This window comes from Ruditapes philippinarum, unplaced genomic scaffold (assembly GCF_026571515.1).
Source record: "Ruditapes philippinarum isolate M1 unplaced genomic scaffold, ASM2657151v2 ctg1662_1_1_1_1, whole genome shotgun sequence".
In the NCBI taxonomy this organism is placed as follows: domain Eukaryota; kingdom Metazoa; phylum Mollusca; class Bivalvia; order Venerida; family Veneridae; genus Ruditapes; species Ruditapes philippinarum.
This window is the reverse complement of record NW_026851696.1, coordinates 174,045-195,164: the sequence shown is the minus strand read 5'-3', so window position 1 is coordinate 195,164 and position 21,120 is coordinate 174,045. Positions and strand designations below refer to the sequence as shown.

The window sequence follows — 21,120 nt, the reverse complement described above, 5'->3', positions numbered from 1 at the left end:
GTATCAAATCCTAACTGTTCTAAATAAAAACTAGAGGACACATATTTTTTTATTTTCTTTTTACTATTTGATTAATATATATTTGGGGGCTGTTTTAAAAGCAGCAAATTTCCAGATAAGCCAAAGTATGTCAATAAAATTAAACTTGAGATAAATATACTAATATTTTAGAAAAAGGAAAACGATTCAAGATTAAAATAATAATTTACGTGTTTTGTGCGATTAATGACTAATTTTTAAGTTAAGTAACAATAATTCTACTGCGTTACTAACGCATTAAGGGTTATTTTTTGCATATTGTAACATCTTTTTGATAATTTACGTTGGTTGCAAGTGCCATTGATAATGTGTAAATTGCTTTTGGTTACTTTACAATATATTGCTTTTAAATACATTTTTAATTTTTTCAAGAAAATATCATCTGCATGTCGCTTTAACTCAGATCTTATTTAATGCCACACACACACACACACGCGCATGTACATAATTTATGAGGATTTCTATTAAATCATTAGAGGTTTGTTTTACTGAATGCTTTCTTTCCTTGTCTAAGATTTGTTCCAAAAAAACCGCAATGGTTTGCTTAACGTGCTTGACCGAATGCCAAAAATAATCCAGACTGTCACCTTAAGGATAAAAGATGCTAAAGCAATCTACGCAATCTGTATAAGTACGTAGGATGGAATTCTTCGTTACAGAACAATTAAACCGTTCACCCCCCCCCCCCACACACACACACCCACCACAAAAGAAAATAGAAATAAATGAAAATAAAATAATAATATATAACTAAATAAATAATAAGTTTAGATTAAGTGAAAAAGAACAGCGAGAGGTTAAAAGGGAACTCAGGAATAAAAAAAATGCCAAATTGATTGTTTATTATGTCTTATGGTTTTAATTATTACTTCAAAGGGGGGGAAGGGGCTGGCCTAGTGGTTAAGTGGTTAAGGTGTCTGCCTCTCAACCCAAGGGTTGAGCCCTACTCGGGTCACGATCATGTTTCTTCATATAACACCAGCGGACACGAAAGTGATTAATATAAGTTGCAAGAACTTGTTTCTCAATCGAGCTTAAATAAATATGTTGAAACAAATTATTACTTCAGTGCTACAAGGTGTAAAATATATTACAAAAATGAGCGTCCTCAAATGAACTGTGTTGATAATTAAGTTAAACTTTAATTTATCACGCCATTTTTTTTTGTTTTGTTTAAGAGCGTTGGAAAAATTGTACCCTCTATATTGAGTCAAATCCCTGATAAACGAATTAGATATGTTTAGTTAAACTGATACGAAATGATAAAAATCTCTTTCATTCAAAACTTTGCTCAACCTAGTTTTACAACTGAAAAAATTGTTCTCGCTTAATTTTGACTACTTATCAAAAAATGATTACAAGCCGCTTGCGTAGACTGTCCCATTTATGCAGTAGTCAGTGTAAAAGAAGCACGGATATTTCTTTTTTGTTTCTATAAATATTTTTTGGTCTTTGAATTATCTCAGATACATTGTGGATTTAGAACTAACTTTTTTTTTATTTTGACAATTCTGATATTTTAAGTATTTCTTCAGGGCATAATTGTGCGACACAAACTATGTATTGACGTCTTTGCCTCGGTTTAAGCATTATAATAGCACTCTGGTAAGGAAATATACTAAGGGATATTTGTGAAGGAAAATAGAAAAAGAACAAAATCGGCACATTGAGGATGACAATGACTGTGCCACGAGGAGCACTGCTGGCTTTGTGTTTTTGTGTGTTGCTCTCTAACGTTCCACAAGCGGAGTCACAATTCGATACATCAATGATAATGGGCATTCTGAAAAGCATGTCTACAAGAGACAAATTACTCTTCATCGCTCAGTTTTTAATGGACAACCCGGTTTATTACGACGACCTTGAGAGGTCACTCGTAGCTGCTCTGCCTTTACTCGTCTACGACAAACCACCCGGTAATTTTGTTGGTAAAGTGTTACCTTGGGCATTGAATCATTTGCCGGATGTGCTGGAAAACGACGTATTCAGGGGAGTAATGAAAATATTCATTGAAGAGTTAAATGCCCATAATGAGTCCAGTGACTGGTACCTCAGGTCTGGTGAACTGTCGGCAGATTTAGACTTCTACATTTCTCATCTTCTATCTGTACTAGACTATTACGGAATGGGCGTAGATATATTGCAGATGAAGAGCGCGGCGGACTATTTTCCTTATAACAGCACGGACAGACAGCTAAACGAACAGTGCTACGACGACACTATGATGTTTTTTGACCGTCTGTTTCAAGGAGATACATGGGCGTTTGACAGTATGTATTCATCAATTTATCAATTTACTCATGCTTTTTACACAATTGCCGTTTTATTATCTTCAAGAAGATATTTTTATGAAATTTTAGGTTAAATATTAAGAAAATATATTACATACAAACATCTCGCCTACCCCAACCCCTATCCCCCTGAAAAAACAACAACAACAACAAACAAAAAAATAGGCCTTAAACATCATAGAGGTTACAAACGTGTTACAACTAGAGAGTGCAAAATGACGCAAGTATTTCGTTTTTAACGGGGTCTGTTGATAAGGGAGCGTAACACATATTTAAAAATAGTAAATATCACCCCATATTTTCTTATCTGAAAAACTGAGTCAAAATAAGGTCATTCATACCGTCTGACAAGGTTTAAATTACAGTTCCCTTCATTTTTTCCGTTCCATCCTATGACTTTTTTGTTTCATAAATTTGTATCATTGTGGCTATACTCAAGGCATTTTAGAAAATCTCGTGCATTGTTTCTTTACCGTCTGGATCGACAACTCATTTGGGGCGATCTTTATAACGACTGGAAGTGGTTTCACCCGAACCTGAAATTTTATGATTCAGAGACCACATTCAATCAAAATTGTGGTTTGTTATTGTACCTTTGGGTTAATTTATGACGTAATTTCCGGTTCTTGTGGTCATTTCAAGTCTCCTGAGGCAAGGTCGCAAAAATCGAAGGGTTTAAAGACCTTTTAGCATTAATCCACAAGAAATTTCTTTTGCATACAATTTACGTCTTTTTATAAACGTGGCGGACTCAAATCCATATTATCAATGGCTGCTTAAACATTAAAGTGTATGGCGCTAGCATATAACCTTGGTGATATTCAAACACGTATTTCATCGCACAATATTTTCACTGTCTTTTAAAGTCTGCTTCATCGCACAACCTTTTTTCGTCCTTCTCGTGTGATGATGTATTCATACTCGTTACTGATTGTTTTAACAATACAAGCTATTTTTAAAAAGTTCTCAAATAAAGTTAGTAGATACATGAGGTTTCCCTTTAAAGGAACTCCACTGAGGTCCAAAAGCCTAAAAAAACTGAATTTGAATTTCTTACACAAATCAACTAAGGCACTTAAAACAGGAAAATATACAAAAGATCGTTTAGAAATATACTCAGAAATAAATGAGCCGCGTCACGACAAAACCAACATAGTGCGTTTGCGACCGGCATGGATCCAGACCAGCCTGCGCATCCGCACAGTCTGATCAGGATCCATGCTGTTCGCTATCAGTTTCTCTACTTGTTAAAAGGTTTAAAAGCGAACAGCATGGATCCTGATCAGACTGCGCGGATGCGCAGACTGGTCTGGATCCATGCTGGTCGCAAACCCATTATGTTGGTTTTGTCATGACACGGCTCAAATGTGAAAATCGTATTTATGCTAATCTTTGTCCGATAATGAGTGAAAAGTGTTGCAACACTTTTTAGTTTAGGTGATTTTTCATTTGAATAGAGTGAGCGAATGATCTGAATTTTTGCACAAGGTTATTGGTCTAGACCGTCATCAAATTGGACATTTGTCAAAAGTGTTTCCAGTTCGAATACGATTTCATGTTGTTTGTTTTCTTAATCTTTATATTCCATATAATAAATAGTATATGATAAGTAGTCAACTGAAAATTTTTAAAAATTTCCCTTTTTAATATCGAAAACCAACGGGTAACATCCCAATTTAAATTTTTATACGATTTTTCATGTTGTTAAAACTTTCTTTATTTTTAAGTTAATATTTTAAAATTTTTTTTTTCAATTTTAAACGGGGACTAAAATAGTCCAAAAACCCAAAATACAAAAGATAATGACAGGGCGGTGAAAAACATAAACATTTAAATTCATAAAATTTACTTTATTAATATACAAAAATTGTCATGGGGCAATTTTTTGGCCCCCCGTAGTCTTCGGTTTATAAGAAAAAAAAGCCGGGGAAAGTTTAGTTTGGGCAAAAAATTTTTGGGAATTTTTTTTTTTATGTATCAAAAAAACAAAAGACATTAAAACAGCGAAAAAATATTTTTTGTTTACATAAATTACAAATTACAACTGTATAGCAAAACTTACGGAGAGATTATCTTTATACATTGCATTCAGTGAAAGTGACAAAGAGATATATTTTTTATTATGTGAAATACAAGTTTATATTCATACGTGTTCGTGTATCTGCCCTTGTCGTAACCCAAAAAGAAAATTTTGGCGGTAAATTAGCTATCAAGGGGGTTACGGTTAGATAGTAAGCTTTAAATTTCTCCTAAATATTATAAATAATATTTGATAAATAAAATTTTTGGGGCCCTATGGCCCTTATTGTTTGTTATAAATGGATAAAAAGAAAAAAACTTTGGTTTTTTTAATTTAAACTGTTTATAATTGAAAAAACCCCACAAATTTACAATGAGGGAAAAAAAGTAGGCGGGATGCATTTTTTGGCAGTGTTTTGCTTTTTTAAGGGCGTTTTAAAAACTCCAGCAATCTAGATTTATTGCGGTTAACTTTCCAGTACGCATTAGTCCAATTTCGTTTATTTGATTAACAGAAGTAGATAAAGGATTTATCTTGTTTTAAAGATAAATAAAATAAAATAAATGATAACCGTTTCAACAAACATGGCTGATATATACACCCCGCAAAGATAAGAAAGTTCGTGTTTTCACATTTATATTTGTCGGTCAACAAAAACTACATAAAAATCTGTCAGTCAAAGAGATAAGTGTTTCAAAACATCGGCTATTGACTGGTTATTGCTTTGGGATTACTCCCAGCCCCGGAGGTAGACAAAAATAGTTTACGTGCGGGTGCAAAAGAGTCATTTGAAAACAAACTCCCTATTTTAATAACCAACTGAAAATCTTTTTGAGGGGTTTTTTAAATTTAACATCCCATGAGGGAAAGTATTGACCGGGTGAAAAAACCCAAATTGGGTTTTTCTTTTAAACCCAAAGAAATACCAAAAACGAAGCGTTTAAACTTTTTTAAAAAAGGGAAAACTTTTAGATTTTTTTTTAAACATTTAATAATTGACCCGCGTCAAAACCAAAAAAACGTAATGCCGTTTCCCGACCACCCAGGGATAAAACCGGGATCATATTTCTTATATTTAGTTTCCAAAATTGCCTTTTGGGTTTAAATATACCCGGAAAAAACCCATGGTTCTTGTATTTTCTTTAAAAATAATTATATTAATGTCCCGCAATGTCATGAAAACATGCAAAAATTCTAAACAAAATTTAAATTGCAAATTTAATTTAGAATACAAACCAAACCCTACAAAAAAAGTATTTCTTTTTAAAATTGGGTAAACATTTTTTAACTTTATATTTTTTTGGGAAAACTGAAAATTTAAATTATATTGGGGGGGCCTTTTAATTTTCTTTTTTTTCCCGGAATTTAACACCAAAAAAATTCCAAAAATTCGCTGCTGAAAGTTAATTTACATCCTTAAATTTTACTTTTTTCCCTTTTTGGGAAAATATAAAAAGTCAACGTTTTAAAAAACCCCCACGAAAACTTTTTTTTTGACAAAATTCCCCAAAAATTAAGCTTTACGGGTTATGGAAAATATATAAGGTGACAATTTTTTTACTTAAAAGTGTTTGAGAAATTGGGGAAGCCAACGACTGGAAAGGGCCCGGGGAGTTTTTTTTAAATTGGGGACTACGCCCAGTGTAAAAATTTTTGGGGCTGTGATCCCGTCAAGGGGCTCGTTTGGGAGAGTATCATGGGGAAACCAAAGGTAAAATTTTTAAAAGGGAAGTCTGCCGAGCGACGTTCCCCCCCCAAAGAAAGTCTCTTTGGAAAAGAAATTGCGGGGGAATATTAACGTAATTTAAATTGGGCCTTTTGTTGGAAAAATAAAAAATTTTCAAACCTTTTTGAAAATGATGGAATGTGTTTTCGGGGTTTTTTTGGCATTATTGTTTTTTTTAGCCCTTCACACTATACGAAGAAAAAAGAAAAAAAAACCCCTTTAAAAATTTTAAAAGAAAATTCGGGCTGACAAAAAAATTTGCAACCTTGACAATCTCTTTTTTATTTATTTATCTTTTAATATTAGGGTATGGACATCATAAGAAACAGTCGGTTAGCAATTACATTACCCACAAAGAAAAAGTGCTTGACCTTTTTTTTGCTGTTTTTAGCTAAAACCCTATTTATTTATACACATACTGAAACGGAATAATGGTCATATCTATTCAATAAATTACGCTTTTAATTTGTATTATAGTTCCTACCTAAAATAATAATATTGTTTTGATAAAAATAATACAAACAGTACAATGTTTTAACTGTAAATAACAAAGTCAGCTGTTTTCTTCAGAATACATATGGCGTTCCGTTGACGTTGTCAGTGGGGTTATGTCTGCCAGATTCCTGTCACCATGACGATATAGAAGGTCTACTTAATCTGGGTATGTATAGAAAAAATAATATAAACTATTTATTTAAGTATTACTTCTATTTCTTTCTATAGTTGAAATGTGAACTTCTGACTATGTGTGGTGTGTAAGCGGTCATACTTTGCCTCCGTACTTTAATAATAAATAAATAAATTTAATGTTCGGAGTTGTTGACTATATTTATTCCAATATATGGAGTAAAAATCCACCTAAACAAAGTAAATTTATAGATATTAAAGTAAGCCGTATATTTTATTATACAATTGCAAAAAACCGAAAAAAACCAAAAAAATTTCCTTTTAAATTCGGATTTGTAATAAAATTTTGTCACCAGTTTTACATTTTTTTAATATTTTGATTGCCAACATTTTTAAATCACCAAAATTTTTCCCCAAAAGAAAATTTTTTTTCCTTTGATGTCAAATATTTTTACATGTATTTCATTCTTTCATTACATCTAGTCTCGTGGTGAATTTTAAAATCCTTTTTATTTTTTATTTCCGGGGTTAAATTAAAAATAACCGATGTTCCGATTGCCAATGCATAAAAATCATGATTTTGTCCGAATAAATGTGAGTGAAACAATTCAAGATTATCCATGTTCGAAACAGTACGTAAGTTGTCTCCCTTGTAAATCGCTTCTTGTGCTTAGCTTCATTTAAGTAATAATAATAATAATAATAATAATAATAATAATAATAATAATAATAATAATAATGATAATAATATTTTTGAACAGGTTTACTGGGATCGCTCTTTAATCTGACTGTGGATCAAGCTATTTGCACGGAGGATCAACATTTTAAGACAGACGACAAAGCTCATGCAATAATGTGAGTGTTTGAAATCTGAATGTAAAAAGTTTCTTATTTGTGTTATGATATAAAATGAAAAATAACACATGCAACATTACTCGTGTAATCATATGCTAATATTACAATATTGTACTTTTGTTGGAAGAAAACAATACACTTGTAACCCTATGATGCGTTTTTATTTATTGTTTACTCTTCTCTTCCATTTTTGTAAATGTCGGTGACAGAAAACTCTTATTATCACGAAAAGATTATGTCTTTTGTTGTATAAGTAATTACTTTTGTAATATGTTCTAGATATGTGACATGTTTATCATTGATGTTTATACATTTATTAAGATGTCATACTTGTTTCTTCTGTAGCAAGGGTTTGAACAAGATATTAAGTGTTATTTAACTTTTTTTGTCTTTTTTTGTGTACTTGTATAGATCTATTTATGTCCGAGAAATTGTCATAAATGGTCATTCTATTTATAAACAACATTCATATGGTATCAAAACTGGTAATACTTGAAAAGTTGTACAAAAAACGAAAATTAAATTGTTAAAATCGTTCCCTCAGATTCATAATTATTTTCATGAAAATTTTGATTTGAAAACATGCATTTAAAAGCAAAATATTGTTAATTCGAAGTGAAAAAGAACGAAAGTAATTTACACAATGTTTAGGACACACACACAGTCCACATGTACATTACCAACCAATATATCAAACTGTGTTAGTCACGCAGAAGAAATATGGTGATGAATAATACAAAATCAGTCATTAATGGCACACAACATATGAATTATTACTCGAATCATGAATCTTTTTACCCTTTTTATTATCTGCGAACATTTTTCCATAAGTATGAGTTTCTTTTAATAGTTTGGCTCATCTTGAGGCATGCAGCTTTAATGTGGACGTTTGCGTATTAATGTTTGTACGTGTTGAAAATTTAATACTATGAAATATATCTTTTTTTTTATTTGCAGAATTATCTTGGGTGCTTTAGTTCTTTTGGTTATTGTATCATCTACAATTGAACTCTTCTGTCTTCAACGCAGACATAAACAGGGTAACATACGAGATTTATTCTCCCCATCTGACCTTAGTTTCAACGACAACAACGGTTACGTCGATATGCCAACTTCCGGTGATCTGAAAAACGAAAATGACGGAAACGATTCTGAAAATGTGACCGAAAATAATAATAAAATCAGCGTTATTCAAACTGGAGACATTAAAACGGAGATGAAAGACCTGTCGAATATGAAATTTACCAGACCAGGGAAACAGAAAAAGAAACCTGTCCTTGATATATCAGTTGATAGCGACCTGACCGAAAATATTATAGACAAAAGTGATATCTCTGACGAACGTAAGTTTGACTGTTATTTTTGTACATGTACATACAAATATCAAAATTAATTCTGTGAGGGCGAACATAAATTCTATGGGGGATTTTAGCTTTAAATGAGCCATTTACTGGCCGTTGTTTATGAACAGTCACTTGATTTTTCATCGTTTTTAAATATGATTTTGGATAGGGAATTTTCATGTGAATTGAGCAAGAAAGTTGCATTTGTTTGCAGGACCTCAAACCAATTTTGTCAGGTTTTAAGCCACATGTATAAGTTAAACAGTGAATACAATACAATACAATACAATACAGTACAATACAATACAATACAATACAATACAATACAATACAATACGACACAACACAACACAACACAATACAATATAATACAATACAATACACAATACAATACAATACAACAGGAAGACTAGAGGTGCCACGCCGTGCATTATTTCAGGCTAAAGAAAGATGTAAGCTAGGTTGATAACATAAACACATGTTCAACATTACTAGCGGGATTCGAACCCACAACAGTGAGAGGAACACATTTAAGTTGATAATTTCAACAATCCTAAACCAGAAAGAAACCACTCTATGTTATGTTATGAGGTTCGAGTATCAAAGGTGGCAAAAATGCATTATCTCTCAAATAAGGATTCCATTCTGCACGTATAATTATATAAGATACAAAAATATCAAAATTGTTGGGGTTTTTTTTTAGATTGATATAGAAACACTTCTCTATAAATCTCATTTTTATTTAATCTGAAGTATATTATCAAAAGACTTCTTTGCGTACAATGTACATATGTAAAGATATTTTAAAGATTTTTACAGAAATTATAGTTTTTTTTAGACAGAAGTCGGTTGGTTTTTAATATTTTGAAAGTACTGTTATGTTTCCAAGGTAACAATATAACTTCTACCGGATATACAGTTTTGTCCTGTGGATTTCCCCCCTTGTTTTTGTATTTAAACAGTCAAAGTATTGAAAATATTTCTATTTTAAGGTATACTTTCAAAGTGGATGCGAAGTTTTTCAATCTTCACGAACATTCCTGCTATACTCAACCCCGAGACAAAAGATGACGTCATTCCGTGTATATACGGCCTACGGGTGCTGACAATATTGTGGATCGTACTTGGCAATACATATCTGTATGTAGCTCAGTCACTGTCCGAGGTACCAGTAGCAGGTAATCCATTTTAATATCTTAACCTGTAAGTACATTTATAATTTTGTTGCCAGCAACTTGTTTCTTTTACATTCACACGTCATGGATGTAGATGAGATGGTATATAATATTCGTCACAACTTTGACGTCACAATTCCCAACCGCTCGAACGGTAGATAACTCATGACTTAATCCCCCATGTAATGCATACAATGCAAGATCATGAAGAAATTGAAGAATTTACTAAACAAAATGAACTACTAAAGTTGGAAATGTCGTAAGATGACACCGGACAAAAATACACTATAAGCTATCTTATTTAATAGGAAGGAAACAACTTTATAGTAGTAAATTTCATAGAACCGCAAAGGCGCCGCTGAAATTGAAAACAACTCAGACACATCTGAAAAAAAAAGATAATAAAAGACTTTGGAAAAAGAAAATTGTATTAAGGTTATTTAAATTGATTATGCACGACTGAAAAAAAACCATTGTTATTTATAAAAAGGTAATAGTAACTTTGATAATTTCTTTCTGTGTTTAACAACAATGAACCTTAATAGTAACTATAATAATTTCTTTGTCTGAGTTTTTAAACCTTTGCCCCTTTGCGAGAGATAAAGCATAAATAATTCAACATACTAACACAACAGATTATGCCATGATTAATATTTTTTATTTTACATTTTTACAGTTGATATGATGGACTCGTTCGACCTTATGCAGCGTTTCACCATGCAGGCTGTCATGGCGGCCCCGTTTGCTTCAGACACGTTCTTTGTGATAAGGTTTGTATAACATATGACTTTTTATGAACTCAAAACCCACACAAGAAGTTGCATGACCAATGCGTGATCTTTAAAGATATCTAAAATAAATCCGATTGTTTCACGCTGATCGGATTTTCTACACTCAGATCAACTCGGCTATCATAGATAATATCTGACGGAAAGGGCGGAAAAGTCCGAAGACTGACGGAAAGGGCCGAAAAGTTGCGATTTGACTTTTCTAAAGCACAAAACATAAAAATCTTTCTTTCCTATGACTAGATATCAATTTACAAGTTAACTATAATGTGACGACGTAAGTGGAAGCATGTATAGAGTAGTGTGCAATAACCTCGAATTGCCCATGAAAGCCCGAAGGCTTATTTCCAATGGGGTCCTTGGATATATACTTACTAGAATATACAATATAAAAACAAAAACAAAAACTTGAAAAAAAACAACACCAAAACTTTGGTAACTGGAAGATGTCATATAAGTAAAATATTAAACTTTAATATTTCCTTTAACTTTGCTAAAAAACAATAAAAAAATGAAGATCAATATCTAGTCATACTAGTTAATTTAATTATGATTTCCTAACTGTTCTAGTAAAAGGGCCGTCACTGAGCTTTTGTAATCTCCTGTTTTTTTAATTTTTTAATGCATGTAGGCAAGGAATTCCAATCATTAATGGCTTTTGAAAAAAGTTACATTATCTTTCCCATAACTTTTTGGGACCCTAAAATTGTACTGATTCGCACTTTAGGGTGTCGTAAACATTAAGTCATCTTGAGGATGCATGCCCAATGCATGGTTCTTAAGATGCACTCGATAGTCAGAAGCGTATCTTATCCTTCAATGCAATGCAATAAGATAGACAACGCTAGCATGAGGATAGCATAACCAATGTACGTGTAATGGACATGTCTGAGTTTTTGTTTTAATTTGTCCTTCACGCAGATAAGGCAAATACGTTCTAAATTTAAGCATAATGTGCGACAGACCCATGTACTTTTGAAAATATTATCGTGATAATTAGATTTAGTACATGTGACCTTCACCTTGCCGAAATTGTGACCTTGATCGGTAAGTACTACGCTATTGCCTTGCTGTCTGTCCTGTATTTCGTACAAGTAGTACTGGAGATAAAAGTACATAGATCTACATGTAGTACAATACCAAACAAACCCATAGAGTGTCGCGAACCTTTAACATTCATGAAAGGTCAAGTTCAAATACACAACTTATCTCTTTTTTTTGTTGTATAAGAGTTAGAGATAAAGATATCTCGTTATTTGATAGTCGGAATCAGTCAACATTTGAAAGACAAATAAAGATAATAGGCACTTGGTTTCCGGATTAAGACCCCTTTTTGAGCTATTATAGTAGAACTTGATTTTATCTGAATGCAACGATTTTTAACGTGTTTAAATAAAAACAATAAAAAAACACACGGGCATAGTAAATATAGACGGGCATAAAAAACTAAATTGTATAATAAAATCCGTTATGTCCTGTTCTGCTAAAAATCGTTTCATTCGAGTTCTTCTGATCAGACAAAAATGGCCTTCATCCCGAAACTAAGTGAAGCGGTGGCCTAATGGCTAAGGGGTCTGTCTCTCAACCCAGAGATTACGGGATCGACCCCTACTGGGGTAACTGTCATGTTTCTTCATATGACACCAGTACTTGTTGCTTCCAGGAAGCGGACTCAAAAGTGCTTTATATAAGTTGCTAGAACTTGTTTCGCAATCGAGCTTAAATAAATACTTTTGTATGTATAAACCTAAACCAACGAAGTGCCTTTGTTAAATATCTGCTTATTACAGTGTTATATTATGATTCATCAACCGTAATTTCAAGTTGTCTTTTGTGATAAAATATACTTTGGAAATAGCGCACATCCTTGAAGATCACTTGGTTATAAAGTAATTGATTAGTTAACCAGGTCGCCAGAAAACCATCCATATAACATATTGAACGGAGTGAAGTCGGTCGTGCCATTTACAATATCCTGAAAATTGAGGTATTGTCACCCGCAAATGCTACATCTGATCGAATTATTAGAAATCTAATTTCAATTTTATATACTATATATACTAGTATGCTATATGACTCAGTACAATATACAAGCGCGTAAAAACGTTATCCGACCATTCGGTATGATAAAAATACTAGATTCTATTGCTTAATTAATATTAAGTTCAATTGCATTGTATAATTTATATATAATACAAGCGTCACGAATATCTAATACAAGTGACATTAATAAATAAAAGTGTAATTCCACGAAAGGTCAAACTGTTCACGTTCGTTAATCAGTTCCAAAGAATGAAAGGGAGACAACTGCGTAGAAATTGATAAGCTTGTAGTAACATTTATTTCCCTCTATTGTAGTGGTTGTCTGATCTCTTACTGGTTCCTGCACAGATGTCAATATCAAGATGGGAAAGTCAGTATCAAAACATGGCTGAAATTCTATCTAGGAAAATATTGGAAGTAAGTGTAGCATATACATGATTGTAGTTATTTAAATGATGCATGAAAAACACACAACATTAACTGCACGCCTGTCATTGCATAGCCACGAAAAAAACAACAATATATCGAAATATTCGGAAATATGCTCGACATACAATGAAACACTTTTATACAAACTTAAAATCCACCTCAGTAACAACATTGCGGACGTTTGCCAGGATGTCTTTTTTTGTTTGTTTGTGTTGTGTGTTTCTGAGTAAGGCAACTTAATTGACTGTCTGTAAAATTATGTGTGACGAAATTCACAATGTTTAGTTTTTCGTCACGCGACAGGGCACGCGACATTTTTAATTAACAATATGTTTTTTGCACATATATCTCTCATTTCAGGATGACGCCACCATATATGCTGATCATGATAACATTTGTTTATCTATACATGTACCTTGGCGACGGACCAATATGGCCGAAGGAAATCGCCGTCGCCGACAGCTGTCGCACCGACTGGTGGAAACATCTTCTTTACATAAGTAATCTGATCGGTGTTGACGGGGTTGAGCCTCAAAATCAGGCAAGTTTATGTTCAAATTTACAAGTATATTGTGCAACATTAACCAAAAATAACTTGAATTTATAGCACCGATTACTTAACATTACTTAACAGAGTTGTCATCCCTTATCTGTAACATTTCAAGAAAAGATAACTCCGGATAAAATTCCGTATTAGATATTAAAATAACTTTGACAGTTTACACGATACTCCCCCCCCCCCTCTGTTTTATTTATTTTTTAATCTAAAAGAAATTTGTTTAAAAACAGTTTTATTATAATATTATATATATGTATATATATTAATATATCCACAATTTAAAGGAACAAATTGTAACCTTATTATGTTAATTAACTTTCAGTGTATGGCCTGGTCATGGTATATCGCCGTCAACATGCAGTTTTATCTCATCTCCCCTATAATACTCTCCTTTACAGTCTTGTAAGTATAAACATTTATTATTTGAATAGTAAGCCTATATACCTCAGCTCTGTATCATAGGTCTAATTCCAAGTTATTACAAAGAATCAGTGGTTTAAATCGCAATAAAAAGTAGCAACCATGTTGTTTTAACATGTTGTATGATATTGCGAGGCCCCAACAAACGAACAGAAGGACCGTGAATTAAACAAGTGCCATACATTGACAATCTTAGTCTTTAATTATTAAGATTAATACTATTCTTGTCATACACAACAGTCATCTTATTGATATTACCAATATTCTAGTCACATAAAATTGGAGCTAGCTGTTAAAGCGACCAGTATTATTGCTTGCATCAAACCATTTTATTCGTTACAACAATTGCATGCTATTTTCAATATATATTGCATTTTATAATCTAATAATTTTCACGATTATCCAATGAAAAGCGACGTTACAAACATGCAGTATTATAAAGTTTTATATTTACGGCTGTTGTCTGTTTATGAAGAAATCTCACTTTTTTTCTCATGAAAAGGAAGTTTGCTGTATTATTAATACGTTATAAATATTCCTGGTATGTTATATGATCTTATATAAAGACAAATTTAGATTTGATTCAACTCTAAATCGCGACTACACATGTCTCAAGCAATAGATGCGGGCTTGTGTTTATTTAAAACGCTTAAAACGATATAAGAGAAATGTACATGTGTGTATAAAGTTTTGAAAAAATGTTTTTCATTTCTCCTCCATATTTTTTTCAGTTCATGGTCAATGGGTCTGGCGATCACTGGGATAGTTGGTGTTGCCGGCATTGTTGCCGCCGGCGTGAAGGAGTCACAGTATCCAGGAGAAATACTTACGTAAGTTCCGCCATGTTTTAGTCATGTGACCATAATATAAGCTAAATTTAAAATTTATCCTGGGGTTTCTAATTTCACAGATTTTTCTAATTAAAGACTCACATGATTTCAATAAATAAGAACTTTATATAAGTATTTTATTCTTCGAATTTGTTTGAGGACCTTTTTCCTATAGCAACACATATAAAGTGGATAACACATTTGCCAATATCTTTTCTGAAGTTTTGCTGATTTTTGGCTAAAATGCTTAATCTACAAGTTCTCTCGCATTTAAAACCTATAGTTATGAGATATACTTTTAAATAAACATTGAAATTCAATTTTGTATTAGCGCTTTTGATTTTAAATGACATTTCTATACAGATTAAACTTGAAAATTAATACGCCAACGCACTCTTGAACATTTCTTACCTGGAGCTAATACCTTTTTTAAACATTTGTATTTGTTAAGACCTTGCCCTGTATTTGACCTTCTGTCTCATTTTTATTTCGATGAGCGTCATATTACTTCCCTCAAAATTAGTGTTGATTATCTGTAGATTTTCAGTCATTTTTATTATTTGTTCCGGTGAGTGTAAATAATTTAATGGAATACAAATAAAATAGGCTAAGCTTATTTCTGTCTTTATTTGATTAGAAGCCGCATGGACGGGGGAGAGTATTGGAACAATGTGTTTATTAAACCTTGGTGTCGTGTCTCTACATATTGTGTTGGCATAGCTCTAGGATTCGTGTTGGAGAATTGGTACCATAAGAAGATCAATAAAGTACGCCAGACTACTGTTACACATAGTTAAAATATCACATTTCTTTTCTTATCTTGATACAAGTTTATAAGAGCTGTTTATTGCCCCTTTATTAAATAGTAATATACCTAGGTAGATTAGAGGTAACGAGGGGTTTCTATATTGCTAATGTTTTTTATCATCGGCAAATTTCGTTTTCCGCCTTAATTCTTTTGATGAAACGCTTCATAAATCAAAGCACAGAAGGTGCTGAATTTGTTTGGGTCTCAGAATGTCAGAAAGGTGAAGGTTGTGAGATTATATAACCATATTTCCAGTGTTTTAACTGTAGTAAATTGGCTATAAGACTAATTGCAACACTGATAGTCAATTCAATGTTTATTTGACTTAAAATTTTTAAAAAAAAATTGAGTTGCCTCAACTGGGATTTGAACTCCAGACCTCTCGATTCATAAGCGAGCGTGCAAACCCCTCGGCCACGGTGAGTTATAAGTTAACGGCCTGAAGAAAACCATATTATTCTAAATTAGGGTTTGTAACTCTTATTATTTCGACGCTAAACCTGTTGTTTAACACAGATGTAAATAATCACGGAGCTTACTGTAAGCATGTATATCTTTAAAGAATAAAACAATATTAGAAATCTTCGACCATTCGGGAACTACTTTGCTTGAAAATTAATGCGCCTGTCATTTGACAATCTTTACGCATTGATCTCCCCTGAATTTTTTGGCGTTAGTGTACATATAAAGGGAAGTAACTGCTTCAAAAAAGTGGACTACTTTAGGCATTTGCAATTAACAGCATTAGGCTCTGAAATTTCGCTACCATTATTTGTTTGGTCTGACGACCCAAACAAATAAAAATGATATAGTTGACCTTTAGGAAAGTTTTAGGACGCTTTAAATCATATCAAGTAACAAGGTTTTGTGATATATCTTTTTTTCAGATAATTGCAACTGTTGGTTGGTTCCTGGCTATAAGTATCGGTATCCTGCTAGTATACATTCCGTACACTAAATACGTTGAAGGGCTCGAACCCTGGACCTCTACCCAGATGGCAGTGTATGAAGCACTCGGTAGACCGGTTTGGGCAGTTTGTGTGGCCTGGGTCATCTATGCATGTACATCAGGCCGTGGAGGTAAAGATATAATTATATGTTCGATTAATTAACTTGCATGATACTGCAAGATGCTAAAAGAAGACCCAGAATTTGATAAAGTGCATAGCACCACCGTTATATGGCATACACTTTAGATAGAAGAATTATAGTAGTACTGTGATCGCAAAAGTCATGTCGGTAAACATTACCTGTAATCGAGAAATAATTAGATTGATAATTATTTTCATTTGATTATAAATAAATATGGTTGTCATCAGTGTTGCTAAGTTCATAACGACACTTAGTTCGTTAAAACGTACTGGCGTTTACGGAAGTCAGCGAATGATTCCAAATGTACATTCTTGATAGCGCATGCTCATAAATATATACTTTATCAATCTCAATCAGTCGTCTCCCTTTCATTCTTTGAAAATGATAAAACGGAAGTTACCATAGGGAACAGTTTGACCTTTTATGGAACTGTACTTTTGTATGGTCAATTTTTATCAAAGAACAATTTTTCCAAGTTAACTACAGTGTGTATATGTTTAAGTAAAGTCATAATGATTATCTTAATTGTTCTATTTATAGGTCCTATATCGGACTTCCTCTCGTGGAGAGGTTTCGTACCTCTGTCCAGGTTGACATACTTGGTTTACCTAATACACCCCGTGCTCATGGTACTTGACGTCTATACACGACGAACACTGGTACATCTGAACGACTTTGAGATGGTAGACATATTTTGATATTTACATTTACAAGCTAGCGTTTTACCGCATTAATATTGCTTTATACATGTAATAGTGTTACAGTTCAGTTGTAACTATTCTAATGTCGTATATTTGATTCGATATAACAAATAACAAACTCTACTAGAACATTAACCCAGTCTTATCAGCTGTCCAGTAAATAGTAATAGACAAAGTGACCGGTTATATAATTATAAAAAAAAAAACAAAAAACGTGAAAACGTGCCATTGCAAAATTATTACTATTACAATATAATTAAATCTTGATATTTTTCATACCTTATGACGTTCGTTTTCATACTTGTTAAATTGTCCATTCCACTTTTGAAATGGTTTACTTGTATACATATACATGTAAATTTATGCTTTACTAAGCCGGAAAACATAGCCTGTGCTTCTATGGAAATAAACATCGATCGATGATAAAATACATGTTATTGTGTTTTTATTTCAGGCATATCAATTTATCGGACACGTGGTTGTAAACTTTGGGGCTGCATTTTTCGCCTCTCTAGCCTTCGACATGCCTTTCCGCAACATCAAACGGATTTTGCACAAGAAACCTTTAGATGATCCGTTTTAATAACATGTAATTACAATAATGAAAAGAAAAGACAAAGACATTGGTACAAATATTGAAACGTCCACTCTTAACTTGTAATAATTACACACTTGATGTATTTTTGTAACTGATAAGTGCAACCATCTTTAAAAAAGTGTAACAAGCTTTAAGTGCGTACAACCAGTTTTAAGTACGTGCAACCAGTTTAAAGCACATGTCGAGCTTTAAGTACATATAACCAGCTTTAAGTACGTATAATCAGCTTTAAGTACGAGCAACCAGCTTTAAGTACGTTTAACCTACTTTAAGTACGAGCATAAAAATCATTAAGCACGTATAATCAACTTTAAGTTCATGTAACCAGCTTTAAAAGCAAGTGAATTTTGGTAGAAAATATAACTTCTAAAAAAAGAAATATAAAATTATGTTTCTAAATTTGTTTTAAAAGCATTTATTAATAGTTCTTTCATTCAACAAGGTAAATATTGTTGTTATGGGTGTGTGCTTTGTTTTTGTTTTGTTAACATCCCGTACTAAATCAACGAACACTATGACGTTTCACTTCAAGTGAAAAAAAAACGCTTTCATCTTTCATTTCTATCAATGCATTGTTCGTATTATTTTAATATGACACGGAATTCATATGTTTATTCTGGATTTGAACACATTTTCATGTAATATTTTAGAGAAGTTTTGGATCGTTTCATGTATACAAATTGTACACTGTGAGAATATGTACTGTGAAAATGTTAACATTTGTACTGTACACTAATCACTGTAGTGAATATAATATATACTGCTTTATTATGTTAGTAATGCGTTCTAGGTTGCTGCTATTGTATAACTGTTTGTATATATACTGCATGGTTGTATTTATATGATTTAGAAATTATATATTTCTAGAATACTTGTACTTGCTCCTAAATGTAGTATTTTATTTCATTCAAATCAAATGTTATGTATTTAATATGATAATTAGCACATAAACAGTCATGATATTTGTTCCCATTGCTCAAATGTTCAAAGTTTATATACAAGTACATTGTATATACATCATTGCGACTTGAAGTTATAGTTAATTGTATGTTGTATTCACCTATTGTGTATATGAATGTACACATACATTATATAATTGTATGCATTGTTACTGAAGTCTTCCGCACAACAGAAAATAACAAAAACTTAAAAAATAACTCTCAAAAGATGGTCTTTCTTTCAAAAGGTGTCAAAAAAATGACAGAACATTTGATTTCATTCACTATTCAAGCTGCTATGTATATGGTTTAGAATGATTAAATATTAAATGAAAATATTTAACATTTAATACCAAATACAAACGGGGAGGGACAGGGGAAGAGGGGGGAACATTATTATTTCTCGCAATTGTAAAAGTGTACGAGAAGCTTCAGAATTTATAATAGTTTGATTTAATTGTACTATGCTTTCGCCGTGTTTTGCTTAATTCATATGTTTATTTTTAACTTATTTGTTTTTCAAAAAAGTCTTTGGTTTCTATTAAATAGAATAAACGTCAACTGAAACAATTGTGCCATAATTTCATACATTGTGTGGTAAAGATATACTATCATTAAATCATTTGGCGGCTCGAAGATATTTTTTACATTTTTGTTAATATCAGACGTTTAAATACACGTTATGAGCCGTGTCATGACAAAACCAAAGTTTGCGACCAGCATGGAGCCAGACCAGCCTGCCCATCTGCGCAGTCTGATCAGGATCCATGCTGTTCGCTTACAAACCCTACAACAAGTAGAGAAACTGATAGCGAACAGCATGGATCCTGACCAGACTGCGCGGATGCGCAGGCTGGTCTGGATCCATGCTGGTCGCAAACTCATTATGTTGGTTTTTTCGTGACGCGGCTCATGTTGTGTTGATGAGATATATTATGATATTTTGTCTATTTGCTAGGTGTTTATTTTAATTCGTTCTTGTATTTCCTCATTCAAATGTATTTCAGGGTATGCAAACTTTGTTCTACCTGCCTTGTATGAGAATAAGACTACGGTGTATTTTGATTTAACATTTTGCTGTAATGTAGAAAGCTCAATGAAATAAAGGTGCTATTAAATAAATAAGATAAAAATGTTTGTTTTTGTTAATTCAATTTTATAACTGTAACATGGCCGGTAAATAACTTTTAATCAACTTTTTAAAGTAATTTAAGCCGTGATCAGTATCAGTGCTTTCAGCTCTTTGATCTTATTATACAATTCTTTTTTGATTCACTACAACTTTTCTATTAAATCATTTTAGTGTGTAATAATTATATTGAGGATGTTTTGGATCTTACCCGACAATAAATCACAAAAATATGCATGGATGTGGTTGTTAAGTGTGGTATATATATTCCGATAGGACATGTTTATATAAATCAAATAATACATGATTCTAGAACAAACTGTTAATATTTTAAGGTTTATAAAAGTATATACTAACTCACTTAGAACACAATTATCGCCATTATTGTTACCAAGAAAGATAAGAATATTCAAATGATACCTTTCGCTTGTTGTTATCAACATTTGAAATTTGTATGGAAATGTGCTCAGTGAAGACCAATCCACTTTAAGTCTTTGATTTTGAAACACATGCTGTAACTTCAAAGTGGCGATGGACTAAGACTTTAAAGCGGCATACCTTCAGATTCGTGCTTATTTTCAAGAAAGATGTGTATCTAATAGTAGAATATTGTAAAGTGAACAAAGAAAGTAATTTACACGTTGCCAACAGCACTTACAATCTACGTAAATCACCAAAAGGTGTGGTCAAAATAAACAAAAATAGCCCT

General features: G+C 32.4%; 1 protein-coding gene across 1 annotated transcript; it reads left to right on the top strand.

The window, feature by feature from the left end:
- Positions 1-1,412: 1,412 nt before the first annotated feature.
- Positions 1,413-19,433, top strand: LOC132737209 (uncharacterized). Its single transcript, XM_060724472.1, has 14 exons — positions 1,413-2,359; positions 6,647-6,737; positions 7,465-7,558; positions 8,516-8,901; positions 9,894-10,079; positions 10,753-10,846; positions 13,223-13,324; positions 13,697-13,877; positions 14,218-14,297; positions 15,047-15,145; positions 15,783-15,912; positions 16,841-17,033; positions 17,586-17,728; positions 18,201-19,433. The coding sequence occupies exons 1-14, from the start codon at positions 1,712-1,714 to the stop codon at positions 18,327-18,329; spliced, it is 2,556 nt and encodes an 851-aa protein (XP_060580455.1). The 5' UTR covers positions 1,413-1,711; the 3' UTR covers positions 18,330-19,433.
- Positions 19,434-21,120: the final 1,687 nt, after the last annotated feature.

Excerpts from the sequence above, each read along its gene's own strand:
- LOC132737209 (XM_060724472.1), top strand. The coding sequence starts at position 1,712 with ATGACAATGACTGTGCCACGAGGAGCACTGCTGGCTTTGTGTTTTTGT. Across the intron at positions 15,913-16,840 it reads ACCATAAGAAGATCAATAAA|ATAATTGCAACTGTTGGTTG; the intron begins GTACGCCAGACT and ends TCTTTTTTTCAG. Across the intron at positions 17,034-17,585 it reads ATGTACATCAGGCCGTGGAG|GTCCTATATCGGACTTCCTC; the intron begins GTAAAGATATAA and ends TTCTATTTATAG.